At 34.0% G+C, this 26,581-nt stretch overlaps 1 protein-coding gene across 4 annotated transcripts in view; it reads right to left on the bottom strand.

Annotated features, from left to right (window-relative positions):
* Positions 1-26,581, bottom strand: part of LOC128992600 (uncharacterized) — a 359,698-nt gene that overhangs the window by 27,436 nt on the left and 305,681 nt on the right. For all 4 annotated transcript variants that reach the window (XM_054416263.1, XM_054416280.1, XM_054416271.1 and 1 more), the window contains one exon: positions 18,609-18,699. In XM_054416263.1, coding sequence (XP_054272238.1) covers positions 18,609-18,699 — 91 coding nt within the window. The remainder of the gene's footprint in view (positions 1-18,608; positions 18,700-26,581) is intronic.

Here is a 26,581-nt window from a genome sequence, read left to right as displayed (position 1 = left end):
TTCATGCTGTTCTTTGGCTTGAAAATGCGCCTGATGTCCGTACATTCGATACTGCATCAATTGATGATTTAGCAGTTCATAAGGCGTATTATGACACTATCGTGTCAGCTTACAACCCTGGAATAGACGCACCAAGAGCTGAAAAGCATCCTTCAAGTGTTTGGGCAACTGATATAGTTCTGGGAGATCCAATACATTTTGCACAACTATTGAACAGAGTGCAGCGACACACTCAACACAGTGTTTACTGTATAAAAGATCCCTCACATCCACAAGAATGTCGCTTTAAATTTCCAAAACCAAAATTGTTGGACTCTACATTGGCAAGAGACGAACAAGGAGTTTGGCAATATAAATCAAAGCGTAATGATGAACTCTTGAATGACCACAACCCCTTTGTGTCCCAACTGTGGCGAGCAAACACTGATTGCAAGATCATAGCATCTGAACACGCTATTGTAAACTATATATCGAAATATGCGACAAAAGGAGAACCCCAGTCACAAGATTTTCAAACACTTTTCAAAGAAATCATGACTAGCTGTACACCCAATGATCACGCAAAAAAGGCATTCACCAAAATGTTAACTAAAGTGATAGGTCAACGAGATATTTCAGCATGCGAAGTCATGCATCTCCTCACGGGCGATCCTCTGTACCATTCCAGTAGGCAGTTTGTAAAGCTATACATTTCTACTGATGACTATGTTGCTGTGGCAAATACAAGTACAGATACAGATGAGTTTATACAAACTTCTATCATGGATCACTATGCTATGAGATCAGCAACACTTGAGCCAATGACGTTATGCGAGTTTGCCACAAAGCACAAGATTGTTCGTGGTAGGCTTATCAACCACAGAAAATCACGTGTCCTTCAGCTCCGTCCGGTAGTAAAACCTGGAATAAATGAAGAAAATGATGAAATTTACTACAAGCAAAAATTACTGATGCACATTGCATGGCGAAACTGCGAAGCTTTAAAGACACACACAACATGGAAAGAATCCTTTACTTCACGGAACCTTTCATTGTGGGAACTACCAGAAATTGAAGACATCGATACTGACCACGTAGTACTACCAGAAGAAGACCACCATGACTGGCAGGAGTTGGCAAGAACACTTCCCAACCAAGCACCTCAGGATGTGATACTAGGTTACCGTGATATGGATCGAGACTACAATGGGTTTGGCACTTATGACAAATATCCTGGACTAGAAGAGAACTTAGATTTCATACAGAAACAGAAAGAAATACAAGTAAATATTACAAACGATCATTCTAATAATGTGTTATCGCCTAATGAGGGTCAACAGAAAATACTGGACCACCTAGCACAGCAACTAGCGAATGAATCAAGTGAAAAGCTTACACTCGTGCAAGGGGGGGCTGGAACCGGAAAGTCATTTATTATAAATAAAATGGTACATATGATTGAATCCCTGCATGGTAGCTCAAGTGTTATTTTGATGGCGCCAACAGGTGTGGCTGCCAATAATATAAACGGACAAACAATACACAACGCACTACATATAGTCCAAACACGAGGTGGTACTGTTTCCGATCTTACAGGTAAGGCGGAGCGCCAATTACAGGAAGATTTCCGTACTGTCAAAGTAATTATTTGCGATGAGATGTCAATGGTTGGCACTCGAATGCTCTCCATGATAGACAAACGTCTGCGTCAAGCATTCACTAATCGTCAAGAATTACCTTTTGGTGGTTGTATTGTCTACTTTTTTGGTGATTTCAACCAGTTGCCACCAGTTCTGGATCGCACATTACTAGCTCCAGCAGACCCAAGAAAAGTTTCTTCAATTGAAGGAAGATTTCTTTTTGAGCAGTTCAAAACAGTATTTGAGTTGAAGCAGGTGATGCGTCAAATTGGAGATGATCAGAACTGTTTCAGAGAAACTTTAAAGCGTATGGCTCTAGGCCAATTAACTCTATCTGACTATGAATTGCTTAAAACACGATTTTCATCAAACAACGTTGCTACAGTAAAAAGTTTCACAAGCGCAATTCGAATAAAAGCAAGGAAAGACGCCGTACATCAATACAATCAACTTATGTTACGGTCTTCAAACAAGCCTGTTGCTTTAATAAAAGCAAAACATAAGAACTTAACAGCATGTGGTGCATCAGAGGATGAAGCCCAAGGACTACAAGCAACTCTGCAGCTATCTCAAGGTTGTCGCGTAATACTACGCCAAAACATCTGGACCTCCCAAGGCTTGTGCAACGGCAGTCTGGGGAATGTTGTTGATATTGTCTATGGACCGAATAGATCGATGGACGACTTTCCAATTTGTATTTTGGTCCATTTTGATGGATACGAAGGTCCAACTTTTAATGGCTCTCTTCCGATATTACCACTCACTGTTGGATACCGAAAAAACAACGTGTCCTGTACAAGAAGACAGTTTCCCTTGCAAGTTGCCTATGGTATTACTGTCCATAAGGCTCAGGGAATGACAGTTGACAAAGCAGTAGTTGACATTGGTACGACAGAGTTTGCCCTGGGTCTTACGTATGTTGCAATGTCACGGGTTCGGTCCATCGAAGGACTTATAATTGAACCAGGCTTTTCTCAAGACCGCCTTCTCAAGTGTATCAACAATAATGCGGGTTGGGAAACTAAACGTAGAGAACTGGCACGTCTGCGTTCACTTATACAGCAATGAACACTATTATTATTCTTATTATTTCATTATTACTTATTACTCTGCAAAATTCCTATAAATTGATTTGATTTGATTTGAGTTCATGTATTTTTAACTGTGTGAATGTTTTCTTAACTTGTATTATGTAAATAAATGCTTTTTTGTACTGTTTAGTCAATTTTTTAGTAACTAAAAATTATTAAAACTTAATATATTAAATTAAAACTAATTATGACGTAAACAATAAATTTGTCGTTACATTTTTCAAAATTATTGATTAATGTGCTTGCTCCGCTCAATATTGCAAGCAGACAACTGCATTGTACTCCTAGTTACTAATAAACCCTTAGACCCAAACTATGATGTAATGTTTAAAGAATCTAGTTTTTGTGCTTAAGAAAACAATTGTAAAAGAAAGATCAAGAAGTTTAGTCAAAATTTCAAGGTATTACAAAATGATAAAAACTATGTTATTTACATTAACTACTGAATAAAAAATCAACGTCTATAGATAAATCCCTCATTTCACTTTATTAAATTCTCAAACATAAAACTCTATGACAATTCCAAAGGCTAAATCTAACACTAAATTTCCCAGATAAAAAAAATATCCTGTTTAAACAAAGTATAAACATATTGATATGCAAAACTGTACACATTGTATTAAAGTTTACGGTTGTAACAGTAGAGTTTATGCGTACAGTTTATGTATTCGTGTTCAAACACTAAAAAACACACAAGAGAAGATCGTAAGTAAAGTAGACAATAATGTTGAAGAGCGCCTTCAGTGCAGACGACGCAACACAATAACATGTGTGTTTTGCATAACAAGCGCCGTGATTTCGTCGTTCGCGCCATATTTTCACTTGCCGCCGTTTTAAAAGCACTTTAAACTCACTTTTGTGCGGCTGGGCACTTTTACAAGTGGGGGATTATTGTGAGTGAATGTGAGGGAATCAGGTTTTATGTTTGATGAGTAAAATAAATTATTTACGTATATTTTGGAGGTTTGCATTTTTGAAGATGTGTTTGTGTCTAATTAATTTGATTAGTTTGCGTAAAATAATATAATTAAAAAATAACACTGATTATTAATGTTTAAACAAGTAATTAACAAATAATTTAAGTAATATGTTTTTATCATTTTCAAATGCATAACTTAGTACTTTAATAGTTATCAGATATAATTAGTGATTGGAGAGGGGACTTATTTCAACCCCCCCCCCTCTAATAAAAGCAGAAACTACCCCAAATAGTGCTCGCCAGGTTATCAGGATTCTACTAACATTATCCTGAGAAAAGTGAAAAGCTTTATGATGCCTCGAAACTGTTCCCGGCTACCTTAATCATTTAATTTCATTTAAACATTTTTTATCCATCGTTCTTTTGAGAATATTGCAATATCATATTGTATATATTATAGTACGTTGATTCAAATGTTATCCATCATTGTTAATTGTTGTTTTTCTTTTAAACTATTTTAACACACTACAAATGGGAAAGGTGATGCTAAGTTTGACGTAGTTCTTAATTTTAAACTTGTTATTTTGTTGAATTATTTAACACAATCATGTACAGATCTCTAAGACTTTAAATCATTCGGTATCCTTACTTGGCTTTGTCACCAAAACCATACATTCTGTAAGTGACAAAGTCAAGTTTTACAGAACATTCTAGGAACTTTTGACAAGTCGATGAATTATGTAATCGAAAGGTGGAGCACAAAGTTGGTGAGACTTTTCTAAGCTATCTTAACTTTGTGAGTTGTGTGTTGATTCATTTTGATTGTATCACTGACTTCAAGATAAATATTATTTTTCAAAGGTTTCTCACAATTTCTAAGAGTAATTAAATTAACAGTTAATTGTAAATTGCACGTTTATAGGAATTAGCTCTATGCAATATGGGCCAATTCTGTAGTGCATCAAGAGTTTTATTAATATTTAATAGTTTCATATTCCTTGAAGTAGCAAATGTAAGATTTTAATTTTAAATAAACACATTAAAGTAGCTTGAAATTTTGTATGCATATTTGAAATAATAGTTTTAAACAAGTCATACATTATTAAAATAGGTTTTGATTTATACTATCTATTTGTCCATTTGAACATAATCGAAAAAAAACCTCTTAAATTATTAGGTCAAATAGATTAAAATTTAATACCGTAATTGAATTAGGGTCAGGTATTATATGAAATTACCAAATTTAAACTAATAAAACGAAAACTGTTCATGTTTCGTTAAGGTTTACACTTTGTAGTATTTATTCTATTACACTGATTTCTTCGACTAAAGTTCCCTTTGGATAAGAAAACGCCCGGGACACTTTGCTTGGTAAAAAATATAAAGTTCTCGATCAAAGGACAGGAGAAGGAAACAAAAGTGAGGAAAAAACGAAAAAAGAGCGAGATGATTGGGCTCGGTTGGGACTCGCCAAAAACCACGGATTTCCGAAGCCAGAAAGCGCTTCCGATGTTTTGTACACCGCCCTTCGTTAAGGGATACTAATAAGCAAATAAGGGGGGAATTGGACCTGATCAATAACTGGGCAAATGTTTGGAAATGTCGCTAAAATTGGGAGTACAAGGGGGAGGGGGAGGGGATCTGTCAGAAAAATTTGCGTGACGTGACATGCTTGTTAGGAGTGAATATGTCAAAATGACGTCATCTGCGAGGGGTATAAACAAGAGGGTGGATGTACTGGGGTGAAAAATTAGGGGAAAGCTTGAAATGTTTGGTTATAAGATTGCCAAACATAGCCTAAATTAGCCATCTTTAAACTATATGTACCATACTTTGATATCACGGTGAAATAGAATTATTTAGCTATAATTTAGTCTGAAACATCCTAATTTTAAATAGGAAACAAGCAATATAACAGGGTAAAAACACAAAAAATGAACAAAAACCCCATGCAACGAGTATTGAGAAACAAATAAAAATGACTTTTAGGAACAACGCTTTCTTTATGTTTCGTAACTCTTGGGTCACGACTCTGCTTTCATATTTCTGTTTTTCATGGTTTCTTTGTCTTTAGCGGGGAACAAAGGGATTATAAATATCCCTATATAAACTTTGACTGAACAATTTGGTATTAAAAAGTAAAAAAGTAAACTTAATTTCACTTCATTCAGGTTCTTTGATTTCTTTGAAAAGTACACGAAAGCTATGCCATTCTTCACCAACTAAGCCCACCATCTTACCGTACATTAATATGCGGAAGTTATGAGACAACAATAGAAAGTAGCCAAAACAATAAAAAAGGGAGTTCACAGGGGATGGTCGAGTTATAATCAATGCAATCCCGTCTAGACCAGTACAACCCTTACACAGGATGTACTCGAGTGTGTGTGTGGGGGGGGGAGGGGGGCTGGTCAGTTGTACGGAATCCATTACGATCCATTTACTCCCACCCCTATACGCACCGTGGCTAGTTTGAGCGGTGAAACAGAGCTTGTTTCCTGTAGGCTATCTTATCCTGAAGGGACAATTGTCTATGAAGTAGTAAGAGTTGTCGTTTGTCTTATTAGTAATGTGTGTCAATCCAGTAGTAATAGTTGACTTATCTATTAGAACCATGGGTCTCATGATTTAAAATGGCTTATCTCATCCGTTAACTCAACGTTAGTCCATTCATGAAGTAATGCTATCCTTTTGCCTTAATGTTCGTATCCGTTGAGTCTTGTTTTTATTGAAATGGCGACCATGACCATACAAAGTAGGTATTTTAAGCCAAGTACGAGTGAAGGATGGGTGTAGGATGAGTGGCACGATCTTGTAGTCTTGTTAGTGACTAAGGCCGAGATATTCCTTAGACACAGCTGTTAATTAATAGCCTATACAGCTAATGGCAACTAAGGGACCTACAGTTTATTGTGGAATCCAAACCACATTTTTGCCTTGGTATTAACGAATTGGTCTAATTATCAGGATAGTATTGAGGATAGTTGTAGTACTCCTATTAAGTCATTAAAATCATGCATAAATAAAATGGATTTTGAATTGAATGTGGTATTTCAATGCTACGTAATTATGAAGCACGTCAAACTCGAAACAAATTCAATTCAATAAATTATCATGCTTGTTTTATCTATACCCTTGCCGCTATTTAGCCACCCTTGCCTACCTGTTCCCGTTAAAGCGGGAAACAGCTGATAACTGATATCTCGCGGTATTTCCGGTCAGCTGTTATCCACCGCGGGCGTTTCCGGTTCCTGTAACATGCTTTGTTTACAACGAGGTGTTATCCGTTAGGGGATGAAGGGGGAGAAAAGGGGGGGATTTTTTAATCAAGCTGTCCAAAACACTCCCCTCTTTGGTGACTGGTGATGGTTCAATTTTGGTGTAAGAATTTAACGAATTTTGACTTCATAGTGAATCTTTGAGGGATTTCTTTACTAGGACGCAAATTGTTAAGGATTGGATAATTTTACATATTTGTGTATTCGTATTATATTTGTTTTATCATTATATTGAGATTTGGACACAATCCTAGAGTAGTTTATAAAATTATATGAAGTTGAACATCCAAGCAATTAAAGGTTGCCTGTTTGGTCCTCAGAGAATTACTCATAACTTTGTAAACTTTGTGTTACTCAAGTTTAAGCTATACAATTAACTAAAGAATAAACTGTATTGAAAAAACTACTAAAGCATGATTGTATATTTGAAATAGAATTATGACAACATAAAGTTTTTAAATGTCATAAGTTACTAGCACTGAAGTAAAATTGCAAGATGTTGTAACATAACAACTCTTGAAGGTTCAGAATTCAAGTGTTTGCTTCAACATATTCTCTCCTTAACAAGCCAGGCTTGTATGCACAGATTTTTCTGACATCCCTTATCCCTCTCACCCTTAATTTCAGCGACGTTTACAAATATTTACCCGTTTTCGACCGAGACTTCCCTTACCAAATATCCTTCAGCTTCAGTGGGATAGAACAGTGGAGACAGTTTTTTGGCTTGGGAAATCTAAAGCGGGTTTGGTAAGACCCTAAATCCAACCCGATTTAATCAATTTCTTCTTCATCCCTCTTTTTCTCATTGTATCCTTAAACTCTAGCGTTCTCTTGCTTTGATTGATTTCGTTTCTTTTTCTTATAGTTTTTCAAAACATTTTCGTAGTTTTTTCTTCGACAAATTCATGTAACTAATAACTTTTTTATTTAGTGTTATTTATATTGGAATAATCATAATGAACAGTTAGTTCTACTTTTCTGATATAAAAATGGAATAATAAAATACACAATTATTTTAGTCAACAAGTTTTCTGTTATAGTAGTGTTTTATTAGTAGCCTAGTTCTTACTTTAAGATATCACATTTTTCCGTTGTATTTAATTTAGAAATCGTACACTTAATATTAGTATACAGGTTTAAAAATGTAAATGCATATAGTCTTAAGCGTACAATATATTGTTATAAGTGTGCACAAAAAAAGCAAAAGAAATAATAAGGTTGTTGAATTAGTTCAGTTTACACTTTACAAACTTAGTTCAAAATGTTTCATAAATTGTTTCTTACTTCAAATGAGACATTGGTCATATTTACTTTCTGTTAAAATCAGGAGTAATTTATTTATATATAAGTAAAAAAATGTAATAAGTTCAATACAAGAGAAAAAAATAATAAGAGGACATCATAGTCACAAATGCCAAAAACAATAAAATACATAATATTTCAGCTGAATACATGATATTTTAGCTAAGACACAAAGGTGTAATTATATTTCAACCCATTTTCCCATTCCTGCCTAGACACATTTTTCACTAGACACACATTTCCAACACGTTTGCTGCCTAGACTATATAATGTATTAGCATTAGATTATTCTGTTGTATAGGATAAAAAGCGGAATTCAGCATTGTTATTTGCATTTAGATCCGCGCGCCATTGCAATTTGGCAAGCGGCAAAATGATTGCAGTACACAGATTGCCTATCTAGCGATTGCACGGCGCTTGCCGCAATTCCGTAAAGAACTAATGCATTTCACGACAATATCTGAAACGCTATTTTAGAGTATAACGTAATTATTTGTAGTGTATATTTTTTGTAAAAAGAGTGTAGTGAAGAAATAAATCAGGATACTATAGGCACGACCAATAAGAGGATAAATCATAAATGCAAAACAAAAATTAAAACATGAAAATTTGAGTACAAATATACCATCTAAAGCATGTTAATATAAAAAAATTATAGAAGAAATAAACCCAGGGACAACCTCATAACAAAGAGGAACACAAAGTAATAAAAGTCTTCAACATTTCAGAGTACGTTTTACATTGCAACAGAAATACTTCGTAATGCGTCGTGATATATACGAGTGGAGAGAGGAAGTAAAACACGAACAGCTGATGACTCTAGCAGACAGGACACGAAAATGGCTGGGAACAGGCATATGGCGGCCAAGGGGATGTAAATGTATCTGACATCACTCCGTTATGTCAAATGTTGATTGTAGAGTACAGTGCTACAGTTGGAATAGAAACAATTTTTGTGTATACATTTAGTATTTTTTTTTATTTTATCAACACCCAATTTAATAAACACTACATTAAGCAATTATTGTGTTTAGGGGGCATGCACTATATTTAAAATTACTTCCAGTTTCGGATTTTTTTTATGTTACGTAATATATTAATATAGTCTTCCAGCTTGAAACATTTACTCTATCCTGCATACTTTTACAAGACTGCAAATACAAATGAAATAGGTTACAATTTTATAGCACCTTTTTAACCGTTATGTTATGTATTTTTAGCGGTTTATCAACTATTTAGATTTTATATGTAAACATTAAGAATAGAGTTAAGGGAATTTTTTAATCACTTTAGTTTAATTTATGTTATGTTATTTTATTACTGCAGGGCTACAGTATCACTTTTTAAATCTGTATTTATTTCTTTTTTCCCCTTTTATCACATAAATATTGTATTGAAAATTATCGCCGAGCAAAACTATTAATGGACTTATTTTATTACTTATTCTTAATTATTTCCATTAGTTTTTTTATTTACCTAACCCACCATGTTAAACTTCCCTATCCCAAGCGTGATGTATACAACTTCTTTACTTCTCGATGAAGCCCATTAAAAAGGTAATGAAACCCATTTAAATAACATTGAGTGCTTAACTTAAAAAATATACCTCTATGGAGCCAACGACGTTCAACGCTAGAAATCAGCTGTGCGCTTGAATTTTATTGTTATGTTTTGAAGAATTTTCCTAACCTAGCTTTTGTTTGTAAATGAACGTTACTGTTATATGATGAATGAAATGGATAATGAAAAATATTGTACGTAACCCCCTGTATATTGTCGGGTCAGGTAAAATCTTGTACGTTACACGTTACGCAAGAGCGTGTTTACATCACTCTCGCTTCCGCACGTTGCACAACATTCACCTGCGTGATGTAAAAACGCTCTTACTACACTCTTCTAAGGTAAAATAGCTATTACTCATGAAAATTATTTATTTAAATGCATATAAATTCTGTTAAACCTTTAACTAACAATCCAATAGTCAATGGGCAACTTTAATTAAAGCTCCAGCTTTCTATTTAACCTTTTTGCACGTCATATTTCTTTAAAAAATTGTTTCTATTTTAATGGTAATATTCCTTGGTTAGCTTTGTTAAAACATTTACATTTTTTTCGTGAGACAAATATGCAAAACATTTACTATTAAATATTATAACTAGCTTCGTATTGAAAAGAAAGTTTGAGTTTTAAGTCAACAATGGTAATATGTTTACTCTAAAAAGTAGTGTCTTTTATCCCAAAGAAAATCTATATGTGATGTTACAGGTAATAATCATGATAAAGAGGTTTCAGGGACCCTAGTTTATTATCTTATCAGCATTACTTCCGCCGGAAATTGAAGATTCACTCTCGGATGACGTCATTTCCGTATCTTCTTTTCCAGGTGTTAGATTCAGATGCGTCGTTTCAAAAGTTAATATTTGATTGACAAAGTTGACCGTGCTTTCTGAATTTATAAACGATTAAAACTGGTACAGTTTGGATTTTACTTAGTTTACTATAACTTTGTGGTTTATAAAATATCTGTGTCATTTGTGATGAAAACGTAATAATACCAGTTATTACAATTATTAGTAAGACATAATTTTTACATCTCCATAAAACAATTTTGGTTGTACTTTAGTTGTTATTTAAGTTATCCAAATCGATAAAAATCTATTTCTTTTTAATATATTTCATAATGTATGAAACAAATACTTAAAAATATCCAGCAATGTTACTTAAAATCGTGTAGATACTTTTAGAACGTGGATATTTGTATTCGTCAACTCTAAAAAAATGTTTTTATTAAAAAAATGTTTGGGCTGTAAGCATAAAATACTTGAATTATATTTAAACTGACAAGACAAATGGACACGAATAAAACCATGATAAAATATCATCACCGTTTAACTAAAATCAACTGTAACAATTTTAGCTCATACTAAAAGTGATATTTGCTGCCTAGACGCCTAGACTATACAATGTATTTGCAGTGTAATTATCTGTTGTATCGTATATAAGCGGCATTCAGTATGTTTTTGCTTGTAGCGCCGTTGCAATTTGGCAAGCGGCAAAATGATTGCAGTACGTGGATTGCCTATATAGCGATTGCACGGCGCTTGCTGTGATTCCGTTTAAACAACGTAACTTTACCATGGTAGAACTAAAGTATTTTGTTCGACGATATTCAAAACGAATTCTTTCAAGAGGTGGCATTTTAAGTGTTGTCTGAATATGAAAACTATTTTATAATTTCCCATCAAGTTTGGTTTATTTCTGAATCAGCTACAGTTTTTTTTCGAAGAGTATGTTTTACGTAGGCATATCATTGAGTACTGGTTCTAAATGTGTTTTTTTCATGCTACGATAGTTCAGGTAGATAGAAAATATGCCATTAGTTGCACTTTCATATTCATTTAGTCTAAATAAAAAAAAAACAAAATGGTGTTATACAACAGAAAACTATGTCAGTAGTTTAATTGAATAAGGTTATTTTTTTGGTAATGGGAATTTATTGGGTAGGCTCATTTGGGTCAGTGTTTTATGTAAGAAGATAAGTTTGTACGGTTAACGAAGTTCTTTTCGAAACTCACAACAGTTTAAAAAATTAAGTAAAAATCGGATTAGGCAAGTATAAATAACAATTACGATTTTCATCATCTACACGATCTAAAGACCAACAAAATTTAGCATTTGAACCCAATTAGAACAAACACGAAAGTAAAAATACCTTCATATTGGATTGTTTTATGAAATTGGCAACACTGTCGCAATCAACGTATATTCCCCACCTGTTCAGGTGGCAAGCCTGCAAATCAGCTGATATAGAACTCCCTGCGGCGGGCTTATGAAATTTAATAAAGTGGATTCCACTTCAGCAGATTTTCAGTTGGAATACCTCCCCCTTTGTGCTCTAAGTGAGAGTGCGGTAAAGAAGCACGTTTTGCATTTTCACTGCGTCGTCGCCTCGTCTTCGTTTACGTATTCTCCATAAGTTAGGTGTAAGGGTTGGAGGGAATTTTGGGATCTTGACAATGAAATCCTCAGTTGTTATACGTAGCTTAAACATGCGTGTAGACGGGGCTATATTGTGTATTTTTACAGTAAAATACACAAAGGATAATTACTCTGTATTTTAAGTACGGGCTTTATAATATTGTATATACTGTAAATACAAAGTTCAAAGTCTGTATCACGTTGTATGACCAAGAAGCTTACGTATTCATACATTTTGCGTTCAAAACGAATCACTTAAGATTATTTTTAATACAATGAAAAGTTATATTTTTCGGAATGAAGATGGTGAAAAAATATTATTACTTACCAAACCCACAGAAGCCCTATATTTCGCAAACAACACACTAAACTATTTAAAAAACTTAACATCAGTTTGATATAATATTCTTCTAGCCAATGTACGTAGTTTATTATTATTATACTTTTAAGTCAAAGTTAACTATTTATACTTTGTCCTGGATTTACTGCCAGTGACGTTGCACAAACCTTTAACCATCAAACTTAAACCGTTCCACGGTCCACATCCAACCATGTTGAAGAAACGCATAAAAAATTTGGTTTGACAAGAAACAAAGATCAACAAACAAAGGCAACTAAACACAAGTGTAGCTTCAACTTCCGATACATTTTTTTAAGATTGAGCAGACTTCAAAATCTGCAAAAGTTAGACGATTTCACCCTATATGCTCATGTCAACGGATTTTACGGTATCAAGAAATCTTATGCAACAATAAGAATGAAATACACGAAGCTTACCGACACAAACCCCAAAACCTCTACAGTTTACAGAATTGCTTACCTCCCCCCCTCCCTCCCTGGTAGGGATTTCCCTCCAAAATTCTACCCTTTCGCGTGAACGCTTCCCTTTGTTTCCCTGACTAATTATCGGTCAAATCCGACAATCCTGGTTTAGACTAGGGGAACATTGGAACGGGTAAATAATGGTTGGAAACTGTAAGTCCCGAACAAGGGAACGCGCTAGAGCCTGATTGGTCAATCAATGATTTAGGGAAAAGATAGCAACACTGCGTAAACAAAAATCTTCATTTTAAGCAAATTTTTAGTTTGTACGAAAACAAATGAATTGTTTCTTGAAGGGAATCTTTATTAGTTGTTTACGAGGAATCTTATTGTTTTAGTGAATTAATAATACATCTTAAATAAAGACACAATTCTTGCAAAAAAAAAAAAAAACAAAAAAACAATGAACTCTTTATGTAGGTCTAATAAATTTTACTTTATGGAAGGTAATATTAAAACATCAACACTTTCAAACATACAGTACTATGTTGTTACCTTCAGACAAATACTTATTTAAAAAATCCTTAAAGTTAAAATACTGTATATAAATAATTTAAAAATAAAATTAGAATTATTTTTAAAATCCTTATTTCAAAATGTCTCCCTCGTAAATAAAGGCATTATTATTTTTAATTTATTATTTATTTATTTATTTATAATGTGTTATAATTTTATGGAATTGTTTGTCCATCATTGGTTAAATATATACCTAGTAAACTATTAATGCGTGTACATCTATCAAAACAGATTTTTGGATCATTTGGAAAATAGTAAGATTTACACAACAAATTTGCACCTGTTTTTTTTACAGCTAAGAGAAACTACAGCAACAATCATTCAACATTAATATTTGAATATTGTTGGCAAACAATCAAAATTTCACCTAAAAGATTTCGAGATGGCATGACGAAGATGTTCTTATTTTGCGTAACGACGAACAAGAATGTTCAAAGATTGCCATTATTTACTTTAAAGCAATGAAATATTACCCGATAATATCACAAACATTACCCGACGTTAAATTAAATTATTTCCTAGAATACTTCAGTAATGTTATGACTATTTTTTCCTCGGAAATTAATCCAACCGACTTTAACAAAAAGAGACACCGATGTAACACGAAACTGTCAAAGTTGTATAGAACATTGCGATAACCTTGTTGGCCGGAGGGTAGTTTTGTGTCGGGTGGTTTTACATGTTGTTGGACAATGTTTTGTCCCTTGTCCACCCCCGCTACATCTCTGGAATGGCCGAGCTGTCCACAGACAAATATGTGGTGGCCCCCCCATTGTAGCTCACATCTGTGTTTACACTCTAGGGGTGCAAAATTCCAGTTTGAAACATTACAGGTGAAATATTAGAAGTGCTGTAAAAATAGTAAAGCCTTACGATGGGACTATTGCACTCCTTCAAAGACCTAACTTTAACCTCAAAATCCTCATTGCATTTCTTCAAGTCTTTACTAAAACCTATAAAGTCCCCACTTTACACTCTCAACCAACTTAATTGAGCGGAGCGAGCGAAGCGAGCGAAGCTCTTATACTACACTCCTGCTTTTTTATTACAAATACTCCTCCTGAACGGCTGAAGCGATCTGCATGAAATTTAACACAGTCATAGTAACCAACCATGGGAAGGTATAAATCTGAAACGGTACAAATCGGACCATAGGACTTTTCCCTACATGAATGCAAACTTTTGGAAATTTAACATGGGCCTTATGGGTTAATTGGTCGCCATGTCATTATTTGCGAGTAAACACTAAAAAGTAAACAAGAGCCTCAACATTAGTCAACAAATCTACCACATGATAAATACAGTACAAAAGAAAAAATTGGATAATACTAAAGAGCATATTATAGTATATTGTATGTAATACGAAATGATTAACAATCAGTTCTATATTGAGTGATTAAACTCCATGCCGTTTATATTTAATTGTAAAATGGTTCTGTTCTTTTTAACAACAATGAATAGTTAACTAATTAGGCCTAAGTTTATGTTGCTTGGAGAAGGAGAAGATAAAACGAGGTCATTAAAAAAACACTACAACATAATTATACCAACAAAAATCACACCGCCCTTGATTTGCAAGAAACTTTGTAAAAAATGTTCTTGTAGCTAAAAATACAAAATCGTTTTACGAAATGAAATCACAACCACGTGGTTTACAGGTAAGGTTTAAGACTAAATGGTGTAACTTAGACAATAAAATAGTTGTATTGATAAATTTTATTGCACAATAGGGAAATTTTGAAAGTGGTTGACGACAATTTCTTACTTTTAACTGCTAAAATAAAACTAGACCTAAGTTATAGGCCTATACTAAGTGAAGCTAACCCCAATCCCTCACAACAATAATACTGGTAAACAGTTATTGAGGTAATTGAATTGGTGAGTTTTATGAATGTTCAATGCAAATAAGTCTTCTGTACAAATAAATGATTCTTTTTTTAATAATGAAGAAAGAAGACATTGAAAAAAAATAAAGAAAAGCAAATTCTACATACAATGGGTAATAATAATATAATAATAATCGTTATTGCCTTTTAATAATACAGGTATTGCTTAGGCCTACCATGATTCATTTGCAGTATCGAAATTATTGAGCGGAGTGAAGCGAAGCTCTTATACTACACTCACTGCCTTTGTTTTACAAATACAGGTCAGGCTCCACCTGACAGGCTTAAGCGATCTGCAGGAAATTTGGCACAGTCATGTAACCAACCATATGGGAAGGTATAAATCTGAAATGGTAATATTCGGACCACAGGACTTAAACCAATAATAATGGTTGCCGGAATTAGGCTGATGCACCATATTGCGTTTGGAATCTGTAAATAACTTACAGCATTTTATGTGAGCAAGACGTGCAATTAATGTAGACTTTGAATATCTATCTGATTGGAACATGTTCAATTCCTATTTGCAGTCTACAAATAGGAATTCCACTAATGTGAACCAAATATAACACAATTCGTTGACTTGAACCCGACGTATCATTGACTTTGAATACTGCACATAGACATCCCATATAAGTAAAGCAGAAGTAGGCCTAAGCCTACCATTGACTTCGGATACTGCAATTAGGCATTTTATATGTGAACAAAATAAATGGAGCATTGATTTATTGAGGATACTGCAAGTAGACTATTCATTTACATGTACCATTGGGTTTGGATACTACAAGTAAACAATCCGTCTACGTGAACCATACGTACTATTGACTTTAGAATCTGTAAATAGGCATTCCATTTATGCGAACCAAATATATCATTGGCATTGGATACTGCAAGTAGACATTTAATTTATGAGAACCAGATGAAACATAGAATACGGTTCCTGCAAGTAGACGATTCATTCACTTAATCCTGACTTATGATTGACTTTGGATACCTCTGCAAATAGGCATTCTATTTAAAATGCAAAAAAATCATTGATATTGAATATGCTGGCTCCGCTCAATATTGCAAGCAGACAACTGCATTGTACACCTAGTTTTAACTTTTTACACTATAAAGCTAGAATATAACAGTCAATATTAATATCCTACTGTAAAACCTTTAATGCATGCTTCATGTTAGTGACGTTTTATATAATGTTTCTTCATTTTTTGTTCATTTTTAAGATCCAACGTTACCCATTGCTACAATATTGTACCAAAGGACAAGCAATTGTTCATAAATATAATTTTTGTTCAGTGAACACAGTTTTGAATGTTCTTGCAAAAATTGTAAAAACAAAAACTGGACAGAACTAACCTTAGTATGTCTTTAGCTTTAGGGATGTTAGATATGGGAGAGTAGGTTTAGTCAATGCAACACCGTACAGTATACAGTTTGGAAATAGAAATCAGTCGTTGATTGGTGGTATTGTGATAATCTTATACCCGATGAATCAGCTGTCCCGGACAATAACAAATAACTCATACACCAGAAAGTTGAGTTCAATAATGTAATACAATGGTAAACACAAACCAATGATAATGTTTGAATTGGAACTATATTTTTAGTAATATTAGAGTGAAAACCACCAGCCTATGTTTTACTTTTTACTTTTTTTTGTTTTTGTTTTTACTTTTTGGGTTATAAAGAACCATTTCAGCTCTGCAATGAATGTATTAAAACTGTAGTTTTCCAAAATATGGTGAAAATAGTTTTTACATCCCATACTTGTTGAATTTAGGTAGATGTATTTTACAAAGGACCTGTGTCAATTACACTAGGTTGATTGTGGAAGAGTCCAACATAGTCTTGGCCTCCCCTTTACACTCAGGAAACAGACCCAGGTCTTGTTTCACAACCAATAAAGTTTCCATTAGTTAAACGGGCAGTGAGAAGCCCGCATCCTGAAGGAGGAAATAAAAGGAACTGAAGAAGGAGAGGGGAAAGAAAGATAAATTATACGTAGTTAGTTGAGGGACTATGTGCTGTGGACTAAGACCCTGTCTTATGCAAGTTTTTTCCATTTAAATACAATGAAAACAGCTGTTTTCAATACATGCGTTGTGGGGCTAATATCTTTTATTCCCTAGGACAAAACAGAATAAGCTGGAGTCAAGAATATATGTTGTACAGTATTAGAAGAAGAAAATAGTCCCGATTATGACAATTTTATTATACTATTATTAATTATTTTGTCACGCTGCAGCAAAAGAGATGTTTGCAAGTGTTAGGGTGCTCTTTTTCTCCCTCAAGTGAAAAATACAATTTTCGAGCTAAAGAACAGACTTTAAATTTCAAAATAAGTCCTATAAATTTCCCAAAATATTCCAATCCGTAAAAGTATTATTGTACCAATATTAATATTGTTTTATTTTTATGTACGTGCTACATATTGTTAATTTAACAGTGTCGACACTTAGGCAATTTTGAGTCATACTGGACAGTTGGATCTTAATAATTTGAAAAATAACTGTAACAATTTAATAACAAATATGAAAACCATTTTATGAGTTTATATTTCAAACAAAGGACGAAATTTCGTGTTGCGAGTTCATTTAATATTTGCACAGAATAGCATAGTTCATCAGAGACCAAAATGGTGTTTACCACTCATTTCCTGAGGTTGGACCAAATATCTGGTCGAAAAGGTCGCACAGCCGAATCTACTGTAAAAGAATATGATAACGATGATAAATTTCAAACAAATACTCCTAACGTGAAATCTAGATTTACTCAACCCTTCCATAATGGCCATGTAATCATGATAAGAACAGTAGCCCACCACTGAGCCCCTCAATTGTCCCCCTGTATTTGCCCCCCCCCAACCATACAGCCCCACCACACCACAACATCAGAGTATGTCTGGACAAACATTGATTGTCAGAAAATTACAGACTACAGTCTTTGTTACCAGACAAGCTTTGGTCCGCCGTCTTTAATCGTATTATGTCTGTTGATCCTTTGCATCTATTGTATTTTAAAGGGTTCATCAGATTGAGAACTGAATTCATTTTTACGATTTACTAGTTTAAAGTTGTTTTATGTGCCTCAACAACCTCAGCTCTAGCCTAGAATAAAAACCAGGCCTAGAGGATCGTGGCATGATCACTTAGGCAAAATTTATTGTTGATTGGGAATTGAACCGTATGACTTACCTCGTACGCTACGGACAGCTGGTGTTTGTCGTGCTTCAACTGGTCGTAGCGACTTTTGTATTGCAACATGGATCGAACCGTCTCCTCCATCCTGAAACAAGTGACATGATTAGAAACATGGAACTCATTGAATTCCTAAGTGAATTTAACTGTGGACGTGGCTATTAAAGTAGTCTACATTTAAGGTCCGTGATCTTAATCACAATTTGTTCATGTAAAGTATTATAGGCACGATTGATAGAAAAATACCAAACTGGCACATAAAAACAACAACAAAAAATTGTTTCACTCGTTCGCATAATATTTATAACAATTTATGAATACAAACCAATTAATGTAGGATAAATCTGGTTTTGTATTGATTATTATATTAACGCATAGTAACAATTCAAATCATAAACAATTGCGTAGAACGCAGGCTTGTAGGCCTACGTTATCCTTATCAAGAATTGATAGATCTTTATTAAGAATAGATTTGTTGCTGTACAAGTATTGTTTGCTGTTGTTAAGTAGTAGGCCTATATCGTACATTTTGGCGAATTCCCTCACTTCTTCAAAGGTTTGCAGATTATAATCAAAACAATAAAATATTTCACTCAGAAGAAAACCGAAGTCCAGAAAGAAGCGATATACGTTTGATTGTAACCAATATAGTTCAAATATAGTCGATTTGCATATAGCAAATATATTTACGAATATAATATTGGTTCAGCAACTACAAAATATATTCAGAATGCTTCACGGTGTAAAAAAAAACAGTTTGTAAACTTTAGCAACTGACCCCATTTAGTTCAGTATTGACGAACAAACAAGTAAGCATTATAATGTAGCTATATATAAACAAGGATGGGTTTTAACGTCAAAACAAATTTCCCAAACAAAAGACAATCCCTCCAGTATCCTACTCAAAATTCCGTTTAGCTTCGCCCGCGATTCCGCTAATAAATGTTTTACCGTTGATTAATCCCAAACAAAGGAACCGGAACAAATACGTTCACAGTGAGTGTAGAATGAGGTGCGGTCTTGTGAAGCTGAGGGGATTGCTAGGGGAGGAGAGGAGAATATTTAGGAGTACAGGGTGAAAGAAGAAACATTGACAGAATATAGAGGAAGGATGAAAACAAAAAGAATTTGTAAGGTAAAATAAATGAAACTCTTTAAATTGTGTTCACACATTCAGGAGGTAAAATACTACATTAGCCGCGGATAAAAGATACAGTATCAATATTTTAATAACCTCTGCGAGTAGATTAATAATCTATCTATCTATCTATACTATTATAAAAAAGAGGTGGTTGCTGTATGTGTGTATGTGTGTATGGGAAAAGTAAACTCGAAAAATACTGGTCGGATTGGGCTGAAATTTGGCATGATGATAGCTCACATTCCCGATTAACATATAGGCATATTCTTATTTCAAAAATCCTTTCGGGCTCCGCCCCAGTGGCTCTGGAGTTTCCCATGTTAACCTTATGAGAAATGGAATTATTGAATCTTAACAGCTGTTTCAATTAAACAAGTTGGTTCTGTTCTATGATGTTCAATAGCATTAAAGTTACAAGGATTACCAACAGGGTGCAGCACTATTATTTCTTTTACATTTATGACAACAGCTAATTTGCAACCAAAAGGTGAGTGAGCGTAGCAAACGAACTTCAACCTGGAGGCGAGTTAGCGTAGCGAACGAGCTAACCTGAAGGCAAGTGAGCGCAGCGAACGAGCTCCAACCTAAAGGTGAGTGAGCGTAGCGAACGAGCTCCAACCTAAAGGTGAGTGAGCGTAGCGAACAAACTTCAACCAGGACGTGATTGAGCCATGCGAACGAGATAATCTTGAAAATTAAGAAGTTAAACGGGGCAAAGCCCGCGGGTTACAGCTAGTATTACATAAAATTAGATAGAAGAGATAAAGGAGATTTTAGTACCATAATTGTTTGAGTATAAAAATACTCTGATGATAATTTTGGATGATAATTTATTATAAAACCCCATACAAGTTTCAGAGAACTGACGGAATACAAAATGCAAATATAGGTGGATTGATAAAACTTTGCAAGGAGATTATCATCAGGCTATAATATATACTTCAGGCTAGAACTAGGGGTTGCGGCATTATTACTTAGATAATATCCTTTGGAGATTTGGCGGATTTGAACCCAGCACCTCTTGGACCGAAGTCCCGCACTCTAACCACTAGACTAGCACTCTCCCCACAAATTATTATAGTACGTATGAGGAAACCTGTCTCCTGAACCTTCTGTCTCGTCGAACTGGTCCGTGCCTTGAACCATCGGCCAGCTCGAGGTAGTCAGGTGACAGGTCTCACCTCACAGAGGATAGTGATTGGCGGGATTCGAACTCAGGACTTAGAAGCATGAATACCACACTCTAACCACAAACTCAGCACCTTCTAAGCATAATACAGTTCAATCAATGAAGTGAAAAAGCAAACCAATGTAATCCAGTGTGCAACAAAGATAGAGAATCATGTGTAGAGGGTACGAGAGGGGCTAATAACAAACAATAGTAGCCGATTAAGCAGCAGGCATTCGCGGCATGCTACTTTAATTGTGCAGCATTTAACTAGCGTTTAGCAAACACTTTTATCTTAGCCGCAGTCGTCATAGCAACCAGCGATACTAGGGGATTATGAGGGTTCCCACCCTCTGTGGTACATACTTGGCCGTAGAGGGGGGGGGGGGGGCAATATATACCATTGATACCATAATGAAATGAGATTAGTAGAATGTACACAAATGCTTTGTAAAAAGTGCGAGAGAAGGTACAGGGTTGAGAGTTTAAGAATGTCGTCCATACATTAAATTTGGAAATAGATATTTTAAATGGATTTAAGATACATCCAAACTTACATAAGTAACTATTAGGGGAATTAACAATTGAACCATTATTTGCCTTAACGTGATATTTGTGAACAATTTGGTTTAGTAAATTTTGATAATGTTTCGGATATTATTTATGATATTTCAGATAACTACACATAAATGTCAATGAAGTTTACAGAAAAAATAAACTATGTCAAATTTGCTCATTAAAATTCAACATAATCTTCTTTTAAATAGGAATTTTTATATTTAGATTAAACTTAACTTGACTAAACTCTAGAGAGAGTTTCGTTCTGCAAATATGCCAAATTAAACATTTAACATTGGACTGGAAAATTTCACCATTTTATATTAGAGTGGAGGATTATTTTTTATTTGTCTGGTCAGTAGAATAAATTGGGTCACAATTTAATTGAACCTAGGTATTTTTTATACTGTAAACATTGTAACCCTTAAACAGGGATTTTTTTAGCAATTTCTTACCATGCATCGTGACATGAGTACCAAAAATGTAAGTGCAATCAACTATGTAAAAACGTAAAACTACACCATAAATTACACATGCAAAATGAGAGATCCAAAATCGTCAAATCCGTTGACAAAGTTAAGCTGAGAAGATTTAAGGTTGAAATCCGCTTACGTCAACATCGCCGGCCACTTGTGAAACGGATAACTGAATAATCCTATAGTTGACGAGTTAAGCAGATTTTAAAATAATAAATTTAAATCTTTTGCGTCAAAAAGAACGATGCATTGTAACAAAAAATCATCATTTGAAAAAAGACCAAGTTTCAACGATACAATGTTTCGAATCATTTCAAAGCCTTTAAAATTCAACGATGTAACGATGCAAATGATCGGACATCAAACTTGTGACCAAACTTCACAACTTTCATTACTGATAATAGCAGTTTCGGAGACCAATAAGAATTGTGCGATTAAAACAGATATCAGCGGTTAAACCGTTCAAGTTACATTGCAAAGTAAATATTTCAACGTTCTGGACAAGATTATCACTCTATTAATACTAGATGATAGGAGGGTCGGTTGCCTTGATGATTGTTAAGCTTAATCGGGAGTTTGTGACGTTTAATTTTTAACTAGCTCGTCTCGTTAGTTTTCTTTTGTGATCAAATAATCGAGGGGAAAGTATAAAGGGTCAAGAAACACATTTTAGGGTAGTTTGAAACCAAATATACTATTAAGTCAATTTATTACAGATTAATTGTTAAAGAAAATAATTTCAAGAATCTAACACAAGAGGTAATAAACATAATAGTTCAAAAACCTTAAAATGAATAATTGTAAGTGACTTTTGACTATATAACAAACAGGGTGTCCCGTAAGTCCCCCCAATTATTAACAACTAACACAATATGAGTGAAGTTCTATTAAGTAGTTTTAAGTACAAGTTTTGAGTCACAAAATCAGTTAAAACGCAAAACAAACCGCAGACATATAACACGAATAATATCAAAAAGTGGTAAATTTTATCTTTAGGCATGTTATTCCAATAAATGAATCCTTTTTCTGACACATATCAGTGATAAATTGATATGTAACTGATATGTCTCGAGTACATTACCGTATAAAGCGTACGTGATATCTTGATATTGTAACACTGATATTGATATTTTGAGTAACGACAGATCGACAGGCGGGTTTTGTTTAGAGACGTGATGACGTTTTGACAATCTTTAAAAGTAAAATATTGGTTCTCCCTTTCAAGCTTGAAAAGAAAACATTGTCGTCACGATATGTACTATAATTTACATTCTGATGTAGTTATCAATTTTAAACTACTATGGGGATAATTTAGTTGATTTTTTTCATTAGTTAATAGTAAAGGATTTATCCTGTAGGAAGACACTATTTTCTATACATTATATCTCTACTACAGTATAATCCGTCCATCTGTCCACGATATTAATCACAAAAAGTTAGAACAATTCAGCAATCAACACATTTATATCAGCAATTAAAATTAATGGTTTTGATTTTTGGGACCTTAAAAACAAAACAAAGTCCTAGCCCTATAATTTTCGATAATTCTCATTCCTATTTAAAATGTAAAGCCTAATTAAATTTGTGTTGTGCGATAACGCTTGTAAAATACGTAGATGGGTTGTCTAATTTTAGGGTAAATTCAATTTGAATTGCTAACCAATAGCTTACAAATATAGCAAAAACATTCTCGGTCAAAACAGTGTTTAGTTAGTAAAATAACAAGGAACTAATATACCCTTAGCGATATAGGAGTGACATTAAAACACATCCCTCATTGCTATGGATAAAGAACTTTACATTACATACATACAGGATGAAGTATGCCCAGTTGTCCTCATAAGGGAAACGAATCTCCAATGGAATACTGCTACCCTTAACATGCTATTGTAGACATACTTTAATTCTTTTCAATGAAATGGTGACCATACAAAGTAGGTATTTTAAGCCAAGTATGAATTGAGATGAGTGGTGCGATCTTGTAGTCTTGTTAGTGACTAAGGCCGACATATTTTTTAGAAACAGCTGTTAATTAATAGCCCATATGGGACCTACAGTTTATAGTGGAATCCGAACCACATTTTTTTCTTGGTATTAACGAATTGGTCTGATTATCAGGATAGTACTGCGGATAGTCGTTATACTCACTAGTGCGGACGTCAATCCACACCAGGGAGTATCGCATCCACAGTGCATGCCTATAAAAATCCACAATTCGTGACTGGATTAACAGGGCGTCGCCGCCGTCCTACACTCACACAAATTAGTTTAACACAACACAAATAGTAAATACTTATGTTACAACGTCGCATTTTGTATTATTAAAGATTATATACAATGTAAATTACAACTACGTGACTTACCCCCCCCCCACATACCCCCTTGTGGTGTTAGCTGCTAAACGCGCTAATTAATTACGTATAGGGGTAGGAATCTCAAGGGAGAAGATATTCCGGCTTTGGGATAAGCCTCGGGGCGCTGCACTGATTTAACTTGGTTTATTATGAATATATCCATTGAAGCGTGGTTTAGAGGGTGCATTTCTACCTTGACGTTGTAATACAGGAAAATACGGATAAAGGGATAATATTGGCAAGTCATTTTTACTGAATCTTATCCTTCCAGAAAAAGACTAGTAAAAACAGCATTTATGTATAAAAATTTTTAACTATCAAGATTTTAATACTAAAGGATTGGAGCTGGAAACTGATAGAAAAATCGTTGCAGTAATAAATTGTAAACTTTACGAAATTATCATTTTTTAAAGTACATATCGTGTTTAAAATCTTTCAGCTTCTTAAAGTGTTTACATGGTTTTGGTCAATAAGAATGTACGATGAATTCTTAATCAGTGTGAATAAAATTTAATTTACAAGTAAACAGGGCAGGGTATTTTTTTTATTATTTTTTTTTAAGAGAAGAGAAAATACCAATATATGACAACAGAAGTGTATATTTAGTTTTGAAATGAAATTGGTATGAGTAAAGGCACGGATGAAACAAATACATTTTTTATTTATGTCACCATAAGTCACATTTTGATTAAACATAACTTCCACTTTTTAATTTAAAGGATATACTAATGTTTGGTAATCAAACCAATTTAGTGATTGCAATTTATTCTTTTTACAACATTAATTATGTATAATTCCTGAACTCACTCTAATTTCTAGTTATTAAAATAAAAACAGTCGATAAAAATAGAATAATTTAGTTTTGTTCAAAATCTACTCTTACAGTTTACAAAACAATCTCAGTTCTAAAACCCGCAATGAATCCTGAACACTAAAATAAAGCTGAACCGCAATGTGACAGAATTGAAAGAAAATTCACGTGACCACCATCGGATTATTCAAATCGGATTTGAACCGATATTCGGTGCGAACTCCAGTTGTCAAGTTTAGGTGAGGTGGAAAATCCAAAACAAACCTCGTTGATCCGATAATTTGGAATCCGATACGGTTAAAATGACGTCACCAATACGTTTTACAAAATATCTAATATATAATTTTCACGATGCAATTTGTGATTGGATGGTTTTATTTTTTTTATTGCATTGCTACATCTAAAGTAGCAGCAACACTTTAAATCCAAACATGTTATTTATACTTCTTTAATTAGACAGCGGGGTTACTATAACAACCAACAAGGAAAGTCAGTTTAAAACAAGTAAAAATGTAGGTGTATAGTAAATGGTATTATTTCCCCCAAGATATTATCATAAATTGTGGACAATTCTCTGTTTAGCAAACGTACTCTTTTTCTTAAGAATTTTTCAAATAGATCTCGAGGGTTTTTTTTAACAAATAGTGACAATATATGTTTCCTTCAAAAAGACACTGTTCACTATGATTCACGAAAAAGATAATGTTTAGTTGAAAATAAAAATTTAGCTTTTTATATACTATTAAACTGTCCATCTGTAAGAGATTTTAAAAATCTGGATGAATACTTAAAACATTTAAACGATATAATGCATCAACCTCAAACTATATGTTAAAAAATAAGTTACTGCCCACGGACAACGTTTTACCAGTCTACTGTTAAAGTATCGGTTTGCTAATTGAAACGAAAGATTACATTGTTGAAGCGCGAAACTTTTTCTCAAAGTTGCCAGTTCTAATCCCGCCAAACCCCAAATTTAGTATTGATACTGTGATTAAGTATTACGGAACCTAGCTCAAACTGTAGGTCAACTAAAAACAATTGTAGGTCTCCCGAACGATAGGAGTTTTGTACGTGTTGGACAACCCCATTTCCAAAAGCCACAAGAATATCTTTGCTGGAAAAGGGAAGAATTACTTTTTAAATTTCCAAATTTCTAGCTACAAATTATTTTATGAAATAACGTACAAGGATGTAAAATAATAATCGTGGGTGTAAAACAGGTTGTAATATTGTACAAGTGGCATACGAAGGTCTCACAAATCACATGTGAGTGATGCATGGCGCCAGTGTTGCCACCAGCTGAACGCATATATCGGAAATGTCACAAGCTGTAGTAACACATAGCACGACGATATTAAGTTGGCAGCACTGACAATGAAATGAAATATTATGGAAACAAGGTTCAAAGTAAACATTGAAGTTTTAAGAAACTGTAATGGTTTAAAAGTTTTCTTGTAGT

Source organism: Macrosteles quadrilineatus, unplaced genomic scaffold (genome assembly GCF_028750875.1).
Source record: "Macrosteles quadrilineatus isolate MER2022 unplaced genomic scaffold, UCM_ALF_1.0 Scaffold_1__1_contigs__length_201487025, whole genome shotgun sequence".
Classification (NCBI taxonomy): Eukaryota; Metazoa; Arthropoda; class Insecta; order Hemiptera; family Cicadellidae; genus Macrosteles; species Macrosteles quadrilineatus.
Note: the sequence above shows the minus strand (reverse complement) of the source record. Positions and strands in the feature narration are given on the sequence as shown.